Below are 20,434 nucleotides of genomic sequence, written 5' to 3'. Positions count from 1 at the left end.
CAATGATGGACGAAAATCAGAGCGGCTTTGCAGTCTCAGTGGTTCGTGTGAGAGGGCAGATGAACAAAGGCGCCAGATATTCTTGACTAGGCTGGCCAGTGCATTGCACTGAAGCTTCCAGCTCGTTGCGCAGGCGGCCAACAGCGAGTCGGTGCTGCCAATTTAGAAATTTCCTGGCAGTCCGAGTTACACAACCAATTATGCATTTGCAAGAATTTAAATTCCTTTATGGTTGAAGAATCGTGACCTTCTCTCTGTGTTATTTTGTCTTATTCGACTTGAGCCGAGCAAATTACTGGCAATTTGGTGTTTAGAGGTTTAAATATGCTTCCGGCGACGGGCGCGGCCGTGTGTTTGCCGCCGCCAACAACACTTCTTGGCCAACCGTCGGGTGACCCACCAGGCCCTGCCACGGAGCCTGGAATCATAGCTGCTTCCATCGCTGCCGCCTCGTCAGGCCCGCCGGCCGCTTCAAGCCCCTGGAGCAGCGATCCTGGACTCTCCGGGACGTCGCTTCCTCCTGGACAAGTGAGTCCTCCTGTGGTCCCTTCCGAGCAGCCTCTGCCGGACGACATGGACGATTTTTCTGACATCACTGACTCAACTTCTGGGACCATGATTTATGGAAACGAAAACGCATCTCAGGATGCAAAGTCCCAGCCGTTTCAGCCCGCTGTACCTGAGAAGCGCCCCCGTGCCTCTAAACGTTCCTATAGGCCTCTTGACGTGAGCGCAGTTCCGAGCCCTCTTAGACACGGGGTTGTCGTGGTCGTAAAGCCTCTCGATTCCTCAAAAATATTCACACGTTCCAATCCCCTTGTTCTCAAAGAGGGATTGGAATCCTTGGCTCCAGGCAGCGTGCTACAAGTACGTCCCAACTATCGGCCGAACCTTCTCGCCATCGACACGCGCAATGCTGATGTCACCGAGCGCCTCTTGAAGATTTCTAGCATTGCGGGGATCAAGGTGCAGGCATATGAGCCAAGGCCCAGCAACCTTTCTAATCAAGACATTCTTAATGCCTTGCGCCTGATGGTGCCAGTAAAATCTGCCCGCAGACTCAGGAAAACATCAGAGAGTGTCCAGATTGTGTTCGGCACGGAAAAAATACCCGAGCACGTAATCACCGGATACACGCGCTACCGGGTGTACAACTACGTGGAAACACCCAGGCAATGCAAACATTGCCAGCGCTTTGGGCACGTTTCTGAAGTGTGTAAACGTTCCTTGCGATGTTCCCGGTGCGGTGGCAGCCATGATCGTACAGGCTGTTCCGCGGAAAAGGTTTGCTGCCCGAACTGCAGAAAAAAGCACGAAACCACATCTGCTCAGTGCTCAGCCCGGCGTGACCAGAAGGCTATTTTTAAGCTCAAGTCAACTAACAACACTGACTACAAGTCAGCGAAATCGGCTTTTATGCAAGGGCGTGGCACAGGGCGCAAGGAAGCTTGGACAAAGCAAACTGCGGGTCCAATTTTCAAGAACGCCGAGGAGGACTTTCCGGCCTTACCGGTTCTTCAACACGGGCCAAAGCAGCCGCCCCCTGCTGCACCAGCACTGGCAGACCGCTCTCCAGCAGCTCAGCATGATCTTACTCCCAGGCACGCGGAACCACCTGAATCTACAGGGGTGCCTGTGATAGCACCGGCTACCACTCTAACTACACGGTCTTCAGCCTCTGCTCGCCGAGCTTCACTGCAACATCAGCGTGAACCAAAAGACGAGCGAAACACTGGGGGCCTGTGTTCGGTGCTGTCCTCTCTCATTGAGGCTGTGAGCATCCTCCTCGCTCCCCTTTCATCTCCGATAGCCGCGGCTGTTTTTACGCTCCTGGACTTTGTATCGCCTCTCCTCGCACAATGGCGGTAGCAGTCCCTAGAGAGCAGCAAACTCGGGACAACTCAAAACTCACCCCGCCAACGGAATTGATAATATGGCAATGGAACATGAACGGTACTCACGAAAAGAGGGCAGCACTCATTCAAGCCATCAAACACGCTACAAGACAACCGGACATAATCCTCCTGCAAGAGACACACTGCGAAGTCTCTCCGAAGATACCAAGGTACCGCTCCTACGCTACCTCAGTCCCCAAGTCCAGAGAAGTGGACCCGGTCAAGAGGGGGACTCTGTACCCTGGTAAAGAAGGGAATAGTATACTTGGAGCACGACCTCAAGCATACGACGAACACCGAACATCTTACGATTGAAGTGGTCGTCGGCAAGAGGAACAGGAAGCACAAGGAGCACATCTACATCACTAATATCTACACCAAGCCTAAGTACTCATCACAGCGCTACGGCACCCTTATTCGCAAGATCAAGCAGCTTGCGGGGGACAACACTAGATTTATCTGTGGCGACTTCAATGCTCAACACACCACATGGGGCTACCAGCGCACGACGGCGAAGGGCCGGAACCTCCTAGAGGAGACCGAGGACGCCGGCTACCACCTCATCAATGACATATTCTCTCCTACCAGGCACGGCACGTCCGTACAACGGGACACCAGCCCCGACCTGGCTTTCAGCAACAACACGAAAGTGCGGTGGCGAAACACCCTGGAGACATTCGGCAGTGACCATTGTGTAATCGAGATCATTATCGCTCTCAACAGTCACGTTGCCCCACCACGAACACAGAAACTCACGGACTGGAACAAGTTCCGTACCAACCTGGAGACCATTCCTGACCACATCGACGACATAGAAGAGTGCACGAAGGCACTACTCACAGAGGCCCAGCGAGCTACTACGGAACTAGAAACGACGGACGACATGCCAAACATGGACAGCCGGCTAGCGCACTTACTTGAGGCACGGAACTCACTAAAGCGAAGATGGAAGAGTCAGCGGTATAACCGCAAGCTCCGCAAGCGAATAGCCCCACTCAACCGAGAAATTGAAAAGCACTGTGTCGTGCTGTGTCGCCAACAATGGCATGCGATCTGTCAGGAGGCAGACGGTCAAATACATGAGTCGCACATGGCACTTACTCCGTCACCTGCTGGACGACAATCAAACCAAGGGCACGGAACAACACACCCTGGCACGTACCTTGCTCAAAGAAGGAAAAGAGTTAGGTGACGACGAGGTGTGCAAGCGCCTCAACGACAAGTACCTACCGGCAATGCCACCCTCTCCTCTGCCGAGTTACACGGGCGACTCCAACCCTAAGCTCGACACAGACATTGAAGAATGGAAGGTACGAGCGGTCTTACAGAAGATCAACAGCAAGTCCGCGGCGGGACCCGACGGTGTCTCTAACAAGGCGCTACGCAACCTCAGCGACGGGGCGATCACAGCACTCACAAAATTCTTCAATCACTGCTGGCGAAACGGAGCCTTACCCCGCAAGTGGAAAGAGGCACGGACAGTACTCATCCCCAAGCCCGACAAACCACCAAGCATCGAGAACCTTTGCCCGATTTCACTAACATCGTGTATCGGCAAGGCCATCGAGCACGTGCTGCTCAACCGGTGGCAAGACTACCTGGAAGAGAACAACCTCTACCCGGATACCATGCTGGGATTCCGGGCAGGGCTGAGCACACAGGACGCCATGCTCCTCATCAAGCACGAGATCATTCACAAACCGTCGACGACCACAAGCCCCATGGACAACCGGGCCATACTCGGTCTCGATTTGAAGAGTGCCTTCGACACCATCCACCACTTGGCGATTCTACAGCAAGTATCCCACCTCAACATGGGAGAACGCACATTCAACTACATCAAGGCCTTCCTCACAGCCCGTACCACCACCATCGTGGCAGGGGATCTGGAGCTACCGACCAAGACGTTGGGGAGCATAGGCACACCGCAGGGGGCCGTGATATCGCCGACGCTGTTCAACCTAGTCATGATTGGACTGGCCGAACGCCTCCGCGCCCTCCCAAAACTCAAACACACGATCTATGCCAATGATATCACCCTCTGGATGATGGGTGGCAGTGAAGGCGAGATTGAGGCGTCCCTGCAGCAAGCCATCGACGTCGTTGAAGACCAACTGCAAGGCACAGGCCTCCAGTGCTCCCCGGCCAAGTCAGAACTGCTCCTACTACTGCCACGCCGCAAGTTCAGATCCGACAGCGCACCTGACATACAGCTCCATGCGGGTGACGGTACTACCATCCCAAGAGTCAGCACCTTGCGTGTCCTGGGCCTCCACATCGAAGAGCTACGCTACAACGGCCACACCGTTAAGCTACTGGATTCCAAGGTCTCCAGAGCCATAAGCTTAATTAAGAAGATTTCAACCAAATACGCTGTCATGAGAGAGCACAACCTGCTTAAACTCGTAGTCTTTCGTCATCAGCCACCTGGCCTATGTCACGGCCTTTCATGACTGGACCGACCTCGAGCGTAGAAAGCTGGAGGCGCTCATACGCAAGGCACACAAAGCTGCACTTGGTCTTTACAACCCCACTAATAACGAACGGCTCCTTGAGCTAGGCGTGCATAATACACTAGGCGAGATAGTCCAGGCGCAGCAAACCGCGCAGCTTACACGTCTCGCGCAGACCCGAACGGGCAGGGCAATACTACAAAGGATAGGATATCAACCGAGGCTGCAGGAAGGTAGGTACCGGCTACCGCTTCCGCGGGACCTACTGCGGAAGCTGCAGGTCGCCCCACTTCCCCGCCACATGAATCCTGGGGAGAACCACGAAAGACGGCTCGCTCGAGCGCAGGGATTTACAACCACTCACTCCAACGACACCGGGGCCTTATACGTGGACGTGGCCAGGTACCCGGACCGCAAGAACACGTACGCCGCCGCCGTCGTCGCAGCCACCACCGGTGAGCTCTACACGGCCGGCAGCATCGTGGCATCATCCACTGAACAAGCGGAAGAGCTGGCCATCGCGCTGGCTCTCTCCAACCCTAACTGCACCACCATCCTCAGCGACTCACGGACGGCCGTCCTGCGTTTCGCCGAGAACAAGCTGCACCCGAGTGTTGTGAGGGTGTGCAGGGCCCTACGGTCATCACAGACAACGGTGTGCATCAAGTGGTTCCCAGCCCACATGGGCACAGTGGGACCCGAAACGAACCGCAACGAGGACGCGGACCGGATGGCGAGTGCGCTCACTAGACGCAACGCCGGCTCGGTCTCCCCTCCTCCAGCGGACGATCACGACGACGAAGGTGGAGACTTCAGCCCGATTACTACGTACGGGGAGGTACTGAAGTGCTTCCGGGACTCCCGGAGACGATACCCTGGGCCTCACTCGAACCTCTCTAGGCAAGAGGCAGTACTGTTCAGACAATTGCAAGTGCGTGCGACGTGGACCCCTGTATGGGCAAAACACGTCCACCCCGAACTACAGCCGAGTGATGTGTGTGTGCTGTGCAGTGCTAGTCGCGCTACTATGGCGCACATGCTATGGACATGTGTTGTGACTCCGGACCCAACAGACGTGCTTCCACCCCATCTTGCTCGTGCGGTGGGCAAGGAAGACTTAGACTCTCAACGGGGAGCCGTCCAGTTCGCGATGGAGGCCCTCCAACACCAGCAGTCATAGATGCTGCCTCCCCTACAGGAGGCTGGTATCTGCGACTAATTTATCCGGCCAATAAAGATGTTGTTCTCTCTCTCTCTCTCTCTTTATGGTTAGAATTTCTTTATCCGTGAACGTTTCCGAAAAATCAACAGCATCGACCACCGAATTCATAGAAAAGCACATGACGACTCACTACGAATGTTTATTACATTAAGCATATGCAGCTTTCCCGCTAATGACAGCACTTTCAACAGTGATAACTCTGTGGTTATTTAGTGAAATTCCAGAGCCATGGACACTACCCCATACAAATGCGTGGGGAGTAAGATTTGACAGGGAATTACGCAAAAAATTTCCTGAACATATATTTTACAGTTTTCATCTCCACGTTGACTTCTTGGTTTATACCAAATATCACTTTCCCGAAGTGGTTTTGCTAGGTTCCTGAGAGGTCGGAATTTTGAGCGAGAAATCTGGGTATGAATATGTTAGTGGCTTTCCCAATGAAGAGATATTTGTGCGGATTTGAGGCGTTGTCCTTGTTCGGCACTAAAAATGGCCGCCGCTATATAAAGAGTAAATATAAAACACATTTGAGCTCGTACGGCGATTGAAATATCCGGGTCTCCAGGATAAGATCGAGTGCCTCAACCACCACGTTACTTCAGCACGCTGCCAGTGGCTGTTCTTGTTTAATGATGACGACGACGATTCACCTCTATTTTCAAAAGAAAGGCCTCTATACTCTAACGGGAAAGTGGGAGGGCATTGGATACGGGAAAAAAGAATTTTTTGGGACAACCAGTTTGGATCAGCTCTTAACGAAACTCGCTGTTGGCGTATACACAACTCTTGCAAGAGCGCTCATGGTGGCACAAGTTCCTAATTGGTATAAAAATGCAGGATCGTGATAAGTTGGTTCTTCCGTAAAAGAATCACAGGGGAGTGCACGACACGGGTTTTCCCGGCACTGACGTCATATAGCGAACTGCAGGTGAACATTACGGGACTATAAGAAGTGCACGCCATCCACAAAGAAATCTGATTCTGGGGGTGGCGCGAAGTGTTATCATTTTGCCTGTCGAGGTATTTAGCTCCAAAAGCCAAATACATCGAGAGCGAAGGAAAATACAGGAACACGATGTTGCAGTGGAGAAGTTTTGACGAGTTTCGCGTGGGACGTCATAATGATTTCGCTTTTTCGCTTTCAATGCTTATAAGCGGACGTGAGAGCCCCGATGAATTATTTTTCTCAAGGTTTCTGGCGCCAAGTTTACTGTTCGTCAAGTTGGGAGGCTAACATTTCGTTGTATCGCCCATTCCTGCTTAAATCCTTGCCCCAAGGCTAGCAGTACCCCTTTAAATAAAAGATAATAAAATAAACGTCTCGGTTGATGTTCCGGAAGTGAACGTCTTGAGCAGACAAGTGAGGCACAGGCAATTAAGGTGCTACAGTCGCAATTGCTGAGCAACCAAATAAAAACCGATTGCACTCAGAATTAATCATCTATGAATGTTCCTCCTCGTTTCGCTAAATTTTTTTATAATTTTCTTCGTGTAGTCACGTGAAAAACTATTGCTTTGCGGGCCTTGTTTTCAAATTTTCCGAGTTGGTGCGGGTTAAAAGAGTGTACATTAGCATGTTGGCTGTAGACCGGAATCACTTGGACAATACTGCTGATAATTATACTGCCGCGCAGAACGGCTAGGATCGCTGATAACTGTTGCGCCGCTAAGTGAGGCCAGCGCGTCGTGTGCTTGATGCCGTGCCGCTATCACCGGGCGGCGAACGGCGGAAGGAACCAGTAAGCTCCCTCCAGTAGGCAGCATCACCCTAGCAGACACAACGGCACTCTCCGCTTTTAACGTGGCTCTTCGCATTCTCTGGCGTAGCCTAGCAACGCTGCCCTTTACTGCTAATTCATTAGTGGGAAGCACGCGCTAAGAAACGTTTCGCAGTCACATGGGTTTAGGAGCCATTTTGCTGCCACAGACACCACCGAAGCCGCCACCGACGACATTTTCACTCAACTGGCCATTTATGCCTGGAGTGGCTACCCATACAGCTACACTATGGAGGCGGAAAGTTGTCCGCTCATTATGGCAGGCGCTTTCGTATGCGGTGCCGCAGCGATTACAAATATTTTACAAGAACTCCAAATGATGGTTGCAGTATTAAAGAAAACACTTCCAAAAGCTGCACATTCCATGCTTCGACTCATTCTTTTAAAAATGAAAAAAAAAAAACTGTACTTTATTGTTGTCAGGTTTTGCCAAAATGCACAAGCCGGTCAAAGCCTGTGCACTCATCAATTTCACTTCAATCACATGCCAGTAGATTTAGCGTTCTTAATCACTCTCCCACGAGAGAAAAATCAACGCCGAACTTATTTAGTTTATTTTATTCCAAGAGATTTGTTCCACTTTTGTTACGATCCCTCCAGTAAAAGTGAGGTAGCATCATTGGACGCACAGTGCGCAACACACTCATCTATAGCAGTGACTTCAAACTTAACTAGTACGCAGGAAGTACGAAGGATATGTTACAGACAAGTGTGTTACCCTCCATATATGACACATATATAAGTACACCATCCATCGCGGCGTTTGCAAACCATACGTCCCGTGTCGCATCTAAAACTTCGTATTAAAACTTGCATAAATGAAATTCTGAGCAGCTCGTGCGCGGAGGGTAATAAAAGGAAGGAAAATATCTGGTATTCGTTGTCGACGTCTCCTTAATCTTCATCATCGTCATTGTTGTCATCATTAGCATCATTATTAGAGTTTGGGTTTGGGCTAGTTGGTAGCGGTAAGCCATGACTTCGTGTAGCGCGAACAAAACGATGACAAAACGATCGTATTTCCCAGAATGCGGGACGACGGCATCTAACATAGATTTCCAACGGCACATATTCTTCGTGGTAATTAAATTCTTGGCCTCCCTATTTTGCTAACCCACTCCCGTGACAAGTTTTCTGCTTCTTCCCTACCTCTCCCACGTCCTCTTCGTTCCTATTTAGGTACTTGGGTGGTTAACACATGTCAGATCTTCACATGGCCGGCCTGACGCTATTTATTCTTTATTTTATCATTTTTATTTGATGTAGGATGTTTAGCATACGGCTTTGTTCCCTAATGAGACGCTCGTTTCCCATTCCAGGCGTTACACCTGCCGTCATTCTAAAGATTTTACAAACTACAAAAAGGAAAACTACTTTGTTCCAAGGTTCTTCCAAGGTTCATTTGGCCTCCAATCTGTCGCTTTTAACGGTGTTTTCGATCCGCGCCCAAAAACGGCTCGCACTTTCAGTGTGTTAAATAAAAGCGCATTACAGGATAACAAGTTCCAACCTTTCGCTCGTTTTTCTTTACAGCCGAGAGGAGCATAAGGCGCTGCTGGGCCAACGACAAACAACGGGCGGGAGAGGCGTTTGCATGAACAAATAAGCAGCGATGTGACATGTAGGGGAAAGGTAGGAAATACGAGGTTGTAGTAGGGACGTGGGAGGGCTGGCACACGGAGCGAGGATTCGGCAACAGGCAGCGCCCACGCGCTCAGAAAAGTGTTGCCTCACCCTCGCAAGCCATTCGCATTGTTTTTATGTCTCCCGTCTTCTTCTTCCTGTAGACGTCGTGTCGCAGCACACTAACGACCGCAGCTGCCACGACGACCCGGGTCGATGGAATAATCGATGACGCGCGAGGTCAGGTAGGCCGGCAGGTAGAAGCGCAATTGGGGCTTCTCGGGCTTCCGTCGACAGAACGAGACCGCGCTCACTTACACTCGCGTTTGCGGACCGCGTGAGTCACTCACACTCTCAAAGACGGCCTCCTTCCACAAATGGTGGAACACACAGTGACCCTCGCGCTCAAGCAGTGCTCATCAATTGAGCGTGCACGCCTGCGTCAGTGCACTCATGAGTGAGATGGCAGAAGTGCGGCCTTTAGAGACGATCAGGGCATACAGGGCCGTGGTTTGTTTTTGTAGCTCCCAGGAAGGCACATAGTTACTTAAAGGGACCCTGCAACACTTTTGATAAATACTTTCACCATTTCCTTTGCATCTGGAAGCACTGAAAAAGCGATAGTTATCGCCAGCATGGGGTGGAACTGCGTGATTTGCTCGGCGCACCAGATACGCCTTCCGTTGCTGCTCTGTTTTTGTGGCTTTCTTTTTGAAGTGGCTATCGAAAAGCGTTCGCTGCTGCAAGTGAAGAAAAACCGGCCAACAGCTGGTACATGGCCTTAGTGACGTAATTCGGGCCGTCGAAGAACGTAAAGACTGAGAAAGAGAGAAAAACATTTTGAGCGAGTTTTCAAGCTATCTGATGGGCATAGAGCAGTAATTTTTGGCTGAGGTACTTTGCGACCCCCTAATATAAGTATTGGGTGTGTTGGGTAACTACTTTCTGCAAGCATTTGAGATTTCAAACAAAGTTTTAAAAAGTGTTGCAGGGTTCCTTTAAAGAAGAGATGGAATGATTCGGTTTCTTTATGTTTCACAGTAGAGGGAATTCACCCCAGTGCTCTAAGCGTGAAGAGCTGTTGTTCGAAACTGTCCAATTTTCCGCAAACTTCTGTCTCGGAATAATTCGGCCTCCATACGCGCAGCTGTTGAAAAAACACAAACGCACCAATCGCGGCAGCACCACCTGCTTATTGGCGCAGAAAATGCCACAAGACTGGAAACAGGTGCCGTCTTGATTCGGCGACACCGCGTTAAAGCTGTATCTTGTGCTCGAAGGTGGCCACACTCAAGTGTTAGATATACTTTACACGCCACTTACATATACACTACTTATATAAGATATAAGGAAGTGGCGGACAACAGAGCCGCCAAGATAGCGAATTGGCAAGGCATCCAACATGCGAGAAGAAGGCCTGGGTCCAGTCCCCACTCCGGACGCCTGCTTTCCCCCCCTTTCTTTGCTATCGTAAAACTACAAGAAATTAACTGACAATTTTTTTTAAAAGTTGACCCAATTCCATCTGCCTTCCTTTGGGTTCCAGACATATGGCTTTGCTTTTTGCATTTCTTCATGGAGTCTCTCATTCTTAATCACGTATCCGTGCCACCTGCACATTATAGGTCATCATGTGTATTACACCCAATCTTTGCTATCTCATTCGTTACACTTAAGTATGAATTCATAATTTTTTACTCAGTAAAAATTACAATTACGGGCTTCATCGTTGTGGCGTCTGCACGATAGTTGGGAAATGCTTCGAATCCCGCTCTCCACAATTTTCCTCAAGCCTTTAATTTGAGGTGATTTTTTTTTCCCCTGGTACAAATGAAATGTTGATATAACGGTAAGTGCAAAAAGAAAAACGAAAACTCTCGCGACTACTCAAGCAATTTCTTCCGAGCTTTGGTAGGATACACGGCTGGTTTCGTATCGCAGCAGCGGGCAAGGTTTCGCCATGTGGAACGGTTCGGTCGACTCATCGATAGGCCGAGGAACATAATTTAGCGTATCGACAATACACGCCCGTCGTAGAACACTGTCAGAACGCATTAAAGGAATCTATGCTTCTGCGCAACGAATTTGACAGCTTCTACCGACCGAAAATGCGAACGAGAATTCCAGGCACTATTATCCCCTAAACGAGAAGAGTGCACAAAATTGTAGTTGTGGTTACCCGTCCCGGTTTCCTCCTTCAAAATTACCCCCGCTCCTCGTTCCCCTGAGTACGCCACGCTAATAAATACGTCAGCGGCGGAACCTCATATTACGACCAGCGGAAATTGTGAAACCCTGGGCCGACGACTGATGCAGGAATGCAGCCGTGTTTCTACCGCAGCTCGCTTGATAGCGCTGCGGTAGCGACGCGAGCGCGCATCTCTTGCACATATATATATTCGGTTGCTTTTTTTCTACCAAAAAAAAAAAAAACACGCAAGTCGTATGGCTTGCGCGGTTGTTTTCTCGAATGAAAAAAGGGCTTCATTTTGGGCGTTTCTCAATGTGTTCCACGACATCCCAATTCACACCTTAGTGATCGAACTCATAAAAAAGATGGACTAAATAAAAATAATGCCTTTAATCATTTTTAGTAATTAGTAAACACTGTTCGTAATAATATACACGTCACGACAGGCAACATGCAATTTATCCGTTTCGCTAGAGCACTTGGCCTTAAACATTGTGGTACAAGTTAGCTGGAACACTTTCAAAGACGTAACGGAATCAATCATCCCCAAAGAAGTTCACGGCAGTTATCTAACGTTGGGCGCAACTGAAACATGACAGCGAAACTCGGTCGATTACTATGATGGAAAGAGTAGCGAAAACCCCGGAGCGTGCACAAATCGCCGCGTCGTGGTTTCTCAGGCAAAATAACAATTTGCGGTCGCCACAAAACACAACATAAACGTGTTGCAACGGCGGTGAAAACGGATGGGGGCTCATCCTCACCGCCGCGAAAGGGTCGAAGGCGGCGGCCAGTTCCGCGTAATTAGATTAACGGGCTCTGAACGAAAGCCTGCACTCGCACCGTAGCCACCAGGCGCCACGGGGCTCCCGGAAGAGGCGTTTTTAACGCGGAGCATTCTTCACGAGCTGGTCCCTAGCTCACGAAGCAGCCAAGGAATGATCGCTGAGGCTCGAATTTCATTGATTGATTTATTGTAGGGTTTAACGCGTCGACGCAACGCAGGCGAAGAGGCGCGCCGTAGTGCAGGGTTCCGGATTAATTTTGACCACCTGGGGATCTTTAACGTGCACCGAAATCTCGTGCACACGGGCGTTTTTGCTTTTCGCCTCCCTCAGAAAAGCGGCCGCCGCGACCGGGAATCGAACCCGCGACCTCGTGCACGCTCGAATTTCAACTTTCAAACCAATGAGGGTGGAAAGAGTGGAGTCGTGGTGGGCGCAGCAGGAGGGGGGTAGAGGGGTTAATTGATTTCACTTCACTTTCTCAACACAAATATGTCACATACGTCTCTGATAGACGCTTGATTTTATCCAAAATTCCACGCCGGAAGAAGCCGCTTACTTATGGGCCGAGTTGGAGGAGTGCTAACGTAAGCGCGTACGTCCACGCTGCCCGACGAAGCTATGCTGGTAAAGGTTTATTGTTGATGCTGGTAACGTGCGCTAGCCTCGCTGTGTATACAAGAACGAACTCGGGAGACCATTCGTGAGCGATGAACCACCAATCGTAGTAAGAACGGGACGCCGTTCTGGAGTACGAGAAGGGCAGGTTGCTGTCAACTAAACATCGCTATCAATAGTCCTCTAAATTCAAAAGAAAAAAATTAAAGGTTTTTTCTTTCTTCCAATAATTTTATAAGACTGAAATTCTCAAAATTAAAAGAAACACTTAAGAGCTAACTGAAATTATTTCTTGAACCGGCTTTTTACACGTATACACGACGCGCCACTTACAATTTAAACGAAAATCGGTTGTTAACGACTAAACATAGATCACTTCGTATGAGGACGGCAAGCATTTCGATTTTTCTTTCTAATGTATTGTCTGCTAGCGATGACTTGCTTGACCAATGCAGTCACCGCGGCAAGGAGGTTATAGTAGTAACAAATTGCAATGCTCACTCAAGAGGCGCGCAACGTTGCAAGCAATTTCGCAACATGGGAAAAGTGCTGGAATGATGCAAAAAATACTCTTAATGCAGGACGGTGACGAAGCTTGTCTCTCAAGATTAACCTGCAAAAAAATTAGCAAAAGAATACAGCAGAACTCTTAGTTTTGGAGAAATGTACTCAGAAAACGAAACTATACAAGGGGTCGACGGTTAAGCATAAGCTGGCACGGAGGATTTCACCATACACAGCTCTATGGAGTAACTTCGTACAAATTACGAAACAGAGAGAGAATGTGTGAAAGACAGTGAGGGAGTCACAAAATACCAAAAGATGTAGAGTGAACAGTTTTCTGTCTGTGGGCGAGCAAAGAACGGCAACAAATTGTCGCGAGCGTTAGCACTCCGTCGAGACTCCAACCCCCGGGAACAGTAAAACAGATACAGCCCCGAGAAAGGAAGGGGAAAGCAACAGCGCGTGTCAAGATTATAACGCAAATTGGAGTTTGATGCCGCAGCGGCGGGACGAAGCAAGCACATCTCGAAGCCGGTTTGCATCACTCGCTCCCGCCGGGAAGGCCTGCTCGCGAGACTGGAAATCTGGTGTTCTTCTTGTGCTGTGTTCGCGGGAAGTTCATGGCGGATGGTGCCTATGGTCTGTGCAAACGATATGCAGGCTTGATTCGAGCGAGAAAGTGCCCAGCCAGAAAACAAGAGCGCGGACAAAATAAATGAGGCCTTCCAACAACACATAACAAAACAGGCGCGAGAGCCAACGCATCAGCTTTGCTTTTTTTGTTTTGTTTTTCAGCAGAAACTTTCGCACTTAACTCCTCTCAACGCGCGGGATGTTGATGCAAACAAATATATACTCACCCTCTTCCTCTTTTCGCGCTATCTGATCGCACAGAGCCTGAGATAAGGCGGACCCCGATAAAATGCTGTGTCAGGCAAGTAAAATCAATTAGCATTGCCAACCTACTGAAACAGGGAAAAAACAGAGCACTGCATATTATTTTTTCCATTTTCGCTCAGTGAAAGTAATATGAAGTTCACTCGTTTTTGCTTCTTACTTTCGGCTCCCCGACTTTCCCTGATCGGATCGTTGATAAAAGGTCCCATGATAATTTATATAAAACAAGATTCCCATTTATATTTATCGCAGGAGAAGAAACAAAGCGGTTAGATATTATCGGGAAAACTGACTCGCCCAAGACGGATTCGACCAAATGGTGACAAAGAGAGCTACAGTAATTTCGAAATCTGCGCCAGTGCAAACCAAAACTTGCGCATAGTCTTCTCGGCCGATGAATAATTTCAACTGAACCGAGGTTACTTGCGGGAACAACAGCCTCCACAACGTGTAAAGAGAGTTTGGCTTCGACGGAATATAGTCCAAAAGCAGCGTATTTTTTTTAACGTTTATTTTCCCACAGGGCATAGATAAGAAGTATGAGTTGATGATGAGGAAAGTTTGTTAGAAGAACAAGTTCGCTTCCCGTATAAAGTCTAGGAGGAACGATGATGGGGCCCATATATCAATGTGTTGTATGCGGATGCGTAGTCTACGCGGAGGCCCGTCGCCGCAAGATGTCGCAGTCTCGTAGGACGCAAAGCGAGGCAAGACCACAGCAAGTGGTGTATGTCGGCTATTGCATCGCTGCGGTGGCAAACTGGGCAACCGAGGTCTCTAAAACAATCTTCGAAGTGGGGTCATTGGCGTATGTTCCCGCTTATTAAGCGTCATTCGATAACGCACTGCGGATACAGTATATGCTACTGTGTGGGTATGCATTAGTCTTCAGAGTACGCACACATGATTCAAAGTACGGACACAAGTTTCTTTCGGTCGAAACCCTTGGTGCTTTCCCTCAATGTTATTTATTAATTGACTCACTTTATGCTTAGCGCATGCCCTAGATTGGACGAAACTTGCAATTAATTTCCTAATAAACCACTCCGGGTATGTGCTACTCAGTGGGTATGCGTCACTTTGTTAGCATAACGGCAGCAAGTGCCGGGTACTTGGAGGTCTTACTACGTCACATGTATCCGAAGTATGACGTACAATCAGTGCTTTTCAAATGAGTACCGGTCGACGACGGTAGACGTTGGTTGCATGCCCGCATCGCCCATTCCCTTTGCAACGCATAAAACCTTTGCGCATACAAGTTATGAACTGAATCCGAAAGGCTTTACGAGAGAGGCTTCATGGGTGAGGCTTTAAAAGACAGCCTACACGAATTTCTCTCGAAATGGACAGAAGAAGGCTAACGGTGCTGCAGCACACACACCCCCAAAAATATCTGCAGAAACTCAGGGAATTGTCTTACGCCGCTTGTGTTGAGTGAGTGTTCTTTGCAGCTATTGTTTTTTTTTTGTTTTTGTAAATCCTGTCCGACCAATTATCTCTATTTGCGCTATTATAACGATTACAGGTGGAACTTTCGCGAAATCTGGATTATTGTGGAAATACAGGGCGTTCCACGGTTCGCCATTTTCCGTGATTTTTTAGTATTTTCTGATTTTTTACTTTTTCAAAATTTTGCTCCACCAGTTATCTCCATTTACGCTATTATAGCGATTACACGTCGAACTTTCGCGACATCTGCATTATTGCTGAAATGCGGGGCTTTACACTGCCCTGGCTGTTGGGGGTACTCGGAAAAGAATGCTACGCTTTAAAAAAATCTCAGCGGTGTCTTGAACGTCGGAAACTGCGGCTACCGGCAGATACTGCTGTCTTGACACTGGCACTGGCGCATTATGTAATACGTCAGCGTACTTGCGTCGCCGGTTACGCCAATTAGGGTGTTCCTTTACGTGCGGGGGCATGATATTTAGTAGGATTCTGCTGAGGACGAGGGAGCGACGACGGACGTCAAGATTGCACGGCAACATCCAATGCGTGGTTGTCACAGTAAAACGCAGTGGTCTAAATAAATGGGCCTAAAATAATGGTCTAAATCAACCCGTAGTTGTTTAAATAAATACGTGGCCTACCACTACGGCGGACCTTTTAGCACAGATGTTGATCGTATAGGTGCGTAAATGCCTCCATCTAATTTCTTAACATTGCGGGGCATACACTGAATCCTAAATGGACAAGGGAGCAATGCGCGACAACCGTTCTCCAGATAAAGTGTCCAATGGATCGTGCAAACATTTGGCGAAATGATGCAACAAAGTACATTAGTCAGTAAGGTAAAGTCCAGGTAAAATACTCGACAGGAAAGGCGAATATTAACTCTAAGCAGAAGAAAGAATGAAATAAGAACCAAAATAAAACTTCGTTAGTTCTTGTTTTAAGAGCAGAGCTGTTTAATAAGCTCTAGGTCGCGATGTTCATGAACACTAATATCGAGCGCAATTGGGAGTGCGACTCGTGAGGAGCGCGCGGCGTCCCCCAGGCCTGCGCGTGGGCTGCGCCACGTGAGAGGCTCGCAAAAAGAAAAAAATGGCAGCATCTCCACTCCGTGGATGATGGCCAGGGTGCGGAGTACGGGGACTCGAAATGACATCCAAGTTGCGCCCCGAGTGACATCCTATTTCCGCCCCGACCGTCATTCGATTGGAGCCGTGAGTTGCACCTTGATTATTCCCTAAATGAAACTGCAACTCACGGCTCAAATCGAATTTCGCTTGATTTTTGCTTGATGGCGGTGTGAGCACGGGTAGACGCAGACGAACATTGGGAGGTCCTGAGATACTCCGCAGCGTTATAGGCGAGGGAGTAAGCCGTTTGACTCCCGGGTACACGGTCGTAGCCCAGTGGGTAAGACGACTGACACTAACTCTGTCTGGTCTACCAGACACAGGCTCGAATCCTGCCGGTGCCTGTGTGATTTTTTGCGATTGTAAATGCTGTGCGCACGGACGCGGACGGACTTTGTGCGGTCCTAAGGAAAAAAATCACGCCATATCCACGGAATGAATGATGATAAGTGGGGCGAAGCTCGAGAGGGGGAGATCATCGGTAACCGTAACTCTCCCGTGAAAGTTCGCCCATTACATCAATAAGAAAGACTGTGTGCGTACATTGTACAAATCAACTTTTATTTTCGGAGTCAATGCTCCCAGGCCCAGACCTGGTGAAAGACCCCGCGACATCGAGGACTACCCCGCACCTCCACCACAATTTGTCACGTAGGATGGGACACAACGGTAAAGAAAGAACTTTTATTTAGGGCGAACTTGTGCCCGAACAAGACGAGAGGAAACGAGCAAAGGTCCTTGCGTCTCGTTCGATCTCCGAGAACGACTGCCTGCGTTCGTGGCGTGATCTCTTGCGTGATCTCCCCCTCGCAGTGCACGTGCGCTCGCGCCTCCGTTGGCGAAAACAGACAAGCTCGTGCTCCCGGTGCCGAGTTTGCGCTGCCGGTTGCAGCCGGTTCTTGCGCGTGCAACGCGGCCCACTTTGCGACATCTCCGAAAGCATGCGGCGGTCACGTACCACGAGACACAAGGGATGGACAGACCCATGACTTTAGGAGCTTCGCCCCTAAAAGAAAATACCCAGCGCACGTGAACGTGAGTCTCGTGAGGAGCGCCCGGCGCCGTCCATGCTTGCGCAAGTCTCGCACCACGTGAGGGGCTGGCAAAAAATAGTATGCACTCCTCCGTCTAACGAAGACAGTGGTTGAACGCGAAGCTTTCTCGTGATGTACTCTTTGGTTGGCCAGTCCCACACTCCGAATATGTGGTACTCTGGAGGTACACACCACTTTTCTCGAATACCCACATCAACTCCTGAGGTGAGCACTCGTAGGCTTAACGTTTGCGTTTGGGGTATACGGCGCGAATCGGTAGTTGCTGCTTGGCGTTCGCCTCGACCATGTCGAAACGGAGCAATCAGACAGACGCCGGCCTCGTAACGCAAAGGACCCAGGTTCGATTCCAACCACGGGAAGCGTTTTTCTCTCACTTTACCCACGATCATTGATAATCCTCGTCAGAGAAAGTTGGCATTCCTGCAGGCCGCATTGGCGTACGACGGTGTCAGTGAGGACACTAAAGCAAGAAAAGAAAAGATACCGAACGAATAATTTACGGAGCGCATGTGAGTGTGCGCCTCGTGAGAAGCGCCCGGCGTCATCCAGGCTTGCGCCACGTGAGGGGCTCCCAAAAAAAATATTAGGGAAAAATACCGAGCGCACGTGAGCGTGCGCCTCCTGACGAGCGCGTGGCATGCCCAACTCCACCTTCTGCCCATCGTTCGTGGCGTCATCTCTTGCGCGCTCTTCTCTTCGCCAGTTCACGCCGAGTTCGCGAAGCCGGTTGTCGCCAGTTCTAGCGCGTGCTAACTCGGTCCACTCTGTGAGCGATGTGAAAGGCTGCGGTCAAAACAATATGGGCCTGCCAGTCATGGAGACATTTCGGTGGCAAGTTCGAAAATATATGTCAGGTGCAGCAGCCGACGATGGGAAGGAGGCCGCCAGCTTTGCTGTTTCTCCAGCCTTGCACCACTAGTGCCATTTCTTTTTTCATTGTCAAACTCGGCAGAGTCTTAATCCTCTGCTTACCTTATCAATCGTCTAATTTCTCGCGAGTTGGCGCTCGCTCCTTGAGCCTCTTCCGCCTCGTCTTGACAAAAACGCGGTGATCGGGCACCTACCTAGCGAAAATACAACGACCAAAGAAAGTTTGCTCCCTTCCCAGAACGGTATTTCATACCCCTACCGTACCTCGCCATCTAAAGAGCGCAGCCAATACAAAAAGAAAACCCGGCCACCGCAAAAGTAATTGCCGCTAGTCCCACACAAGCATGTCTGCGTTCCCGCTCGCACGTTGAGTTGACATCGCGCTAGCTTTCCTCTCCGACGTAAACAATTACTGCCTGTCGCAAAACGGCTTACGTGTAATGCGTTTCATCGGCGCACCGCAGAAAGAAAGAAAGCGCCTCCGAAGCACGCACACCGAGACACGCACACAACCGACGCGCTCCTTCCTTTTTCACCTTCGTACCCTTTTACGCATCGCCGCGAGGGAGAACAAAATAACTGCAGCCAGTCGCCACCGCAAAAGTGGTAAGAGGAGCAGCCTTCCGGAGGCAATGCCCGTCTCTACTAACTGCCTGGCCGCTGAAGACGCAACTCATAAGGCTCGTCCGCTGGCGGGAGTGGGGGGGACAGCCGAGGGGAGGAGAACTTCAGCTGAACGAGGAGAAAAAGGAAGAGGGAAAGGAGTGCACCGGGTGCATAGAAAACGCGAAGAGAAAATGTCGTGGAAGGACAAAAGAGTGAGAACGGGCACACTGAAGCACGGGGGAAAGAAGCATCGCGCGGAATGGGTCTCCACTCGATGCTACGTGCAGGTTGAACGGCGAACCTCGATCAACGTCTCTTCCAAAACAGCCTTCGCGTCCGTGCCGAGCTGGGATAGGCACACGGGGACGAGGGAGAGGCAGAGAGACGCTAGCGCTGAAAGACAGGGAATAAACGCGCTAGCGGCCGCAAGAACAAAAAGCTCGGCGGGAATGGGTATGGCTTTTTTTTTTTTCATCGTGCATTTACAGGCTCGAGCCTCGCCGCCGTGCCGTCCGTTGACTTTCTGTGCTTTTCTCTTTCGTACTAGGTAACAACGGCGAACCACGCCACCAGGAGCGACGACAGCGCCCGATGACTAATGGCGGAGGGCGGTCGAAGCACGCCATCGCTTCTTCTTTTCTGCGGCCGGTGCGGTACGGGCCCCCGGAGAGTGATGATGGGCCCCGGGCAGAAGAACCACCTGGACTCTAGAACCGGCGGAAATAATTGCGGCCGTCCTTCCCCGTGACAGAGAGCTCGGCGCCGATGCCTGCGCAAACCCCGTAGAAAAGAGCGTCTGGCGGCCCCCATGTCCCACCATGCCGCATCAGTACTTCGGAAGAGGAGCTTCGGGGACATTCGAGGAACATGGCCAGTCGTGTTTCTTTACTACAATGCTGACGCGTCTTTTGCGGAAGCGCAACAAGACTTCGATTATACGCTTCCCAAAATACGCCATGTCCCCTGGTCCTAGAGCAGCCTCCTCGAGGAACTTAGACCCCCTTAGAATTGTACTCGACAGTGTTGCGGGACTTTATAAGAACACCATGACCTTGACACTACAGGCAACATTCCTAAGAGTACCTGCGTACCTGCCTATCGCAACTACGGCAAATTTTAGTGCATACGCGAAATGAACGACCGACCGCCGGCCGACTGATTGCTCCCGTGACTGGCTCTCTTATTAGCGATCACTAGCTATTCTTCTCAGGAGGCAAAGTAGGCAGGGCCACGTAGGCGAATTTGAAAACTACCATGGCGGTAAGTTTCTCCATGGGAAGCGTCGAAGGGATGAAATGCGACAACAAACCATCCAATGGGGCAAGCAGGTCTAAAGGTAAGTAGACGAGCAG

General features: G+C 50.0%; 1 protein-coding gene across 1 annotated transcript; it reads left to right on the top strand.

Moving 5' to 3' along the window:
- Positions 1–324: 324 nt before the first annotated feature.
- On the top strand, positions 325–19,793 carry LOC144168403 (uncharacterized). The gene is made up of 4 exons (XM_077697398.1): positions 325–528; positions 2,146–2,798; positions 2,956–3,959; positions 19,630–19,793. Exons 1-4 carry the CDS (start codon positions 325–327, stop codon positions 19,791–19,793), a joined length of 2,025 nt encoding a protein of 674 aa, XP_077553524.1.
- The last annotated feature ends 641 nt before the right edge of the window (positions 19,794–20,434 follow it).

Source organism: Haemaphysalis longicornis, unplaced genomic scaffold (assembly GCF_048455015.1).
Source record: "Haemaphysalis longicornis isolate Haplotype H1 unplaced genomic scaffold, Haemaphysalis longicornis Haplotype H1 scaffold_2, whole genome shotgun sequence".
Classification (NCBI taxonomy): Eukaryota; Metazoa; Arthropoda; class Arachnida; order Ixodida; family Ixodidae; genus Haemaphysalis; species Haemaphysalis longicornis.
Note: the sequence above shows the minus strand (reverse complement) of the source record. Positions and strands in the feature narration are given on the sequence as shown.

Coding starts and splice junctions, on each gene's coding strand:
- LOC144168403 (XM_077697398.1), top strand. CDS start 325: ATGCTTCCGGCGACGGGCGCGGCCGTGTGTTTGCCGCCGCCAACAACA. Junction 2,799..2,955: donor ATGCCAAACATGGACAGCCG/GCTAGCGCACTT, acceptor GCGATCTGTCAG/GAGGCAGACGGTCAAATACA. Junction 3,960..19,629: donor GATGATGGGTGGCAGTGAAG/GCGAGATTGAGG, acceptor CTTTCGTACTAG/GTAACAACGGCGAACCACGC.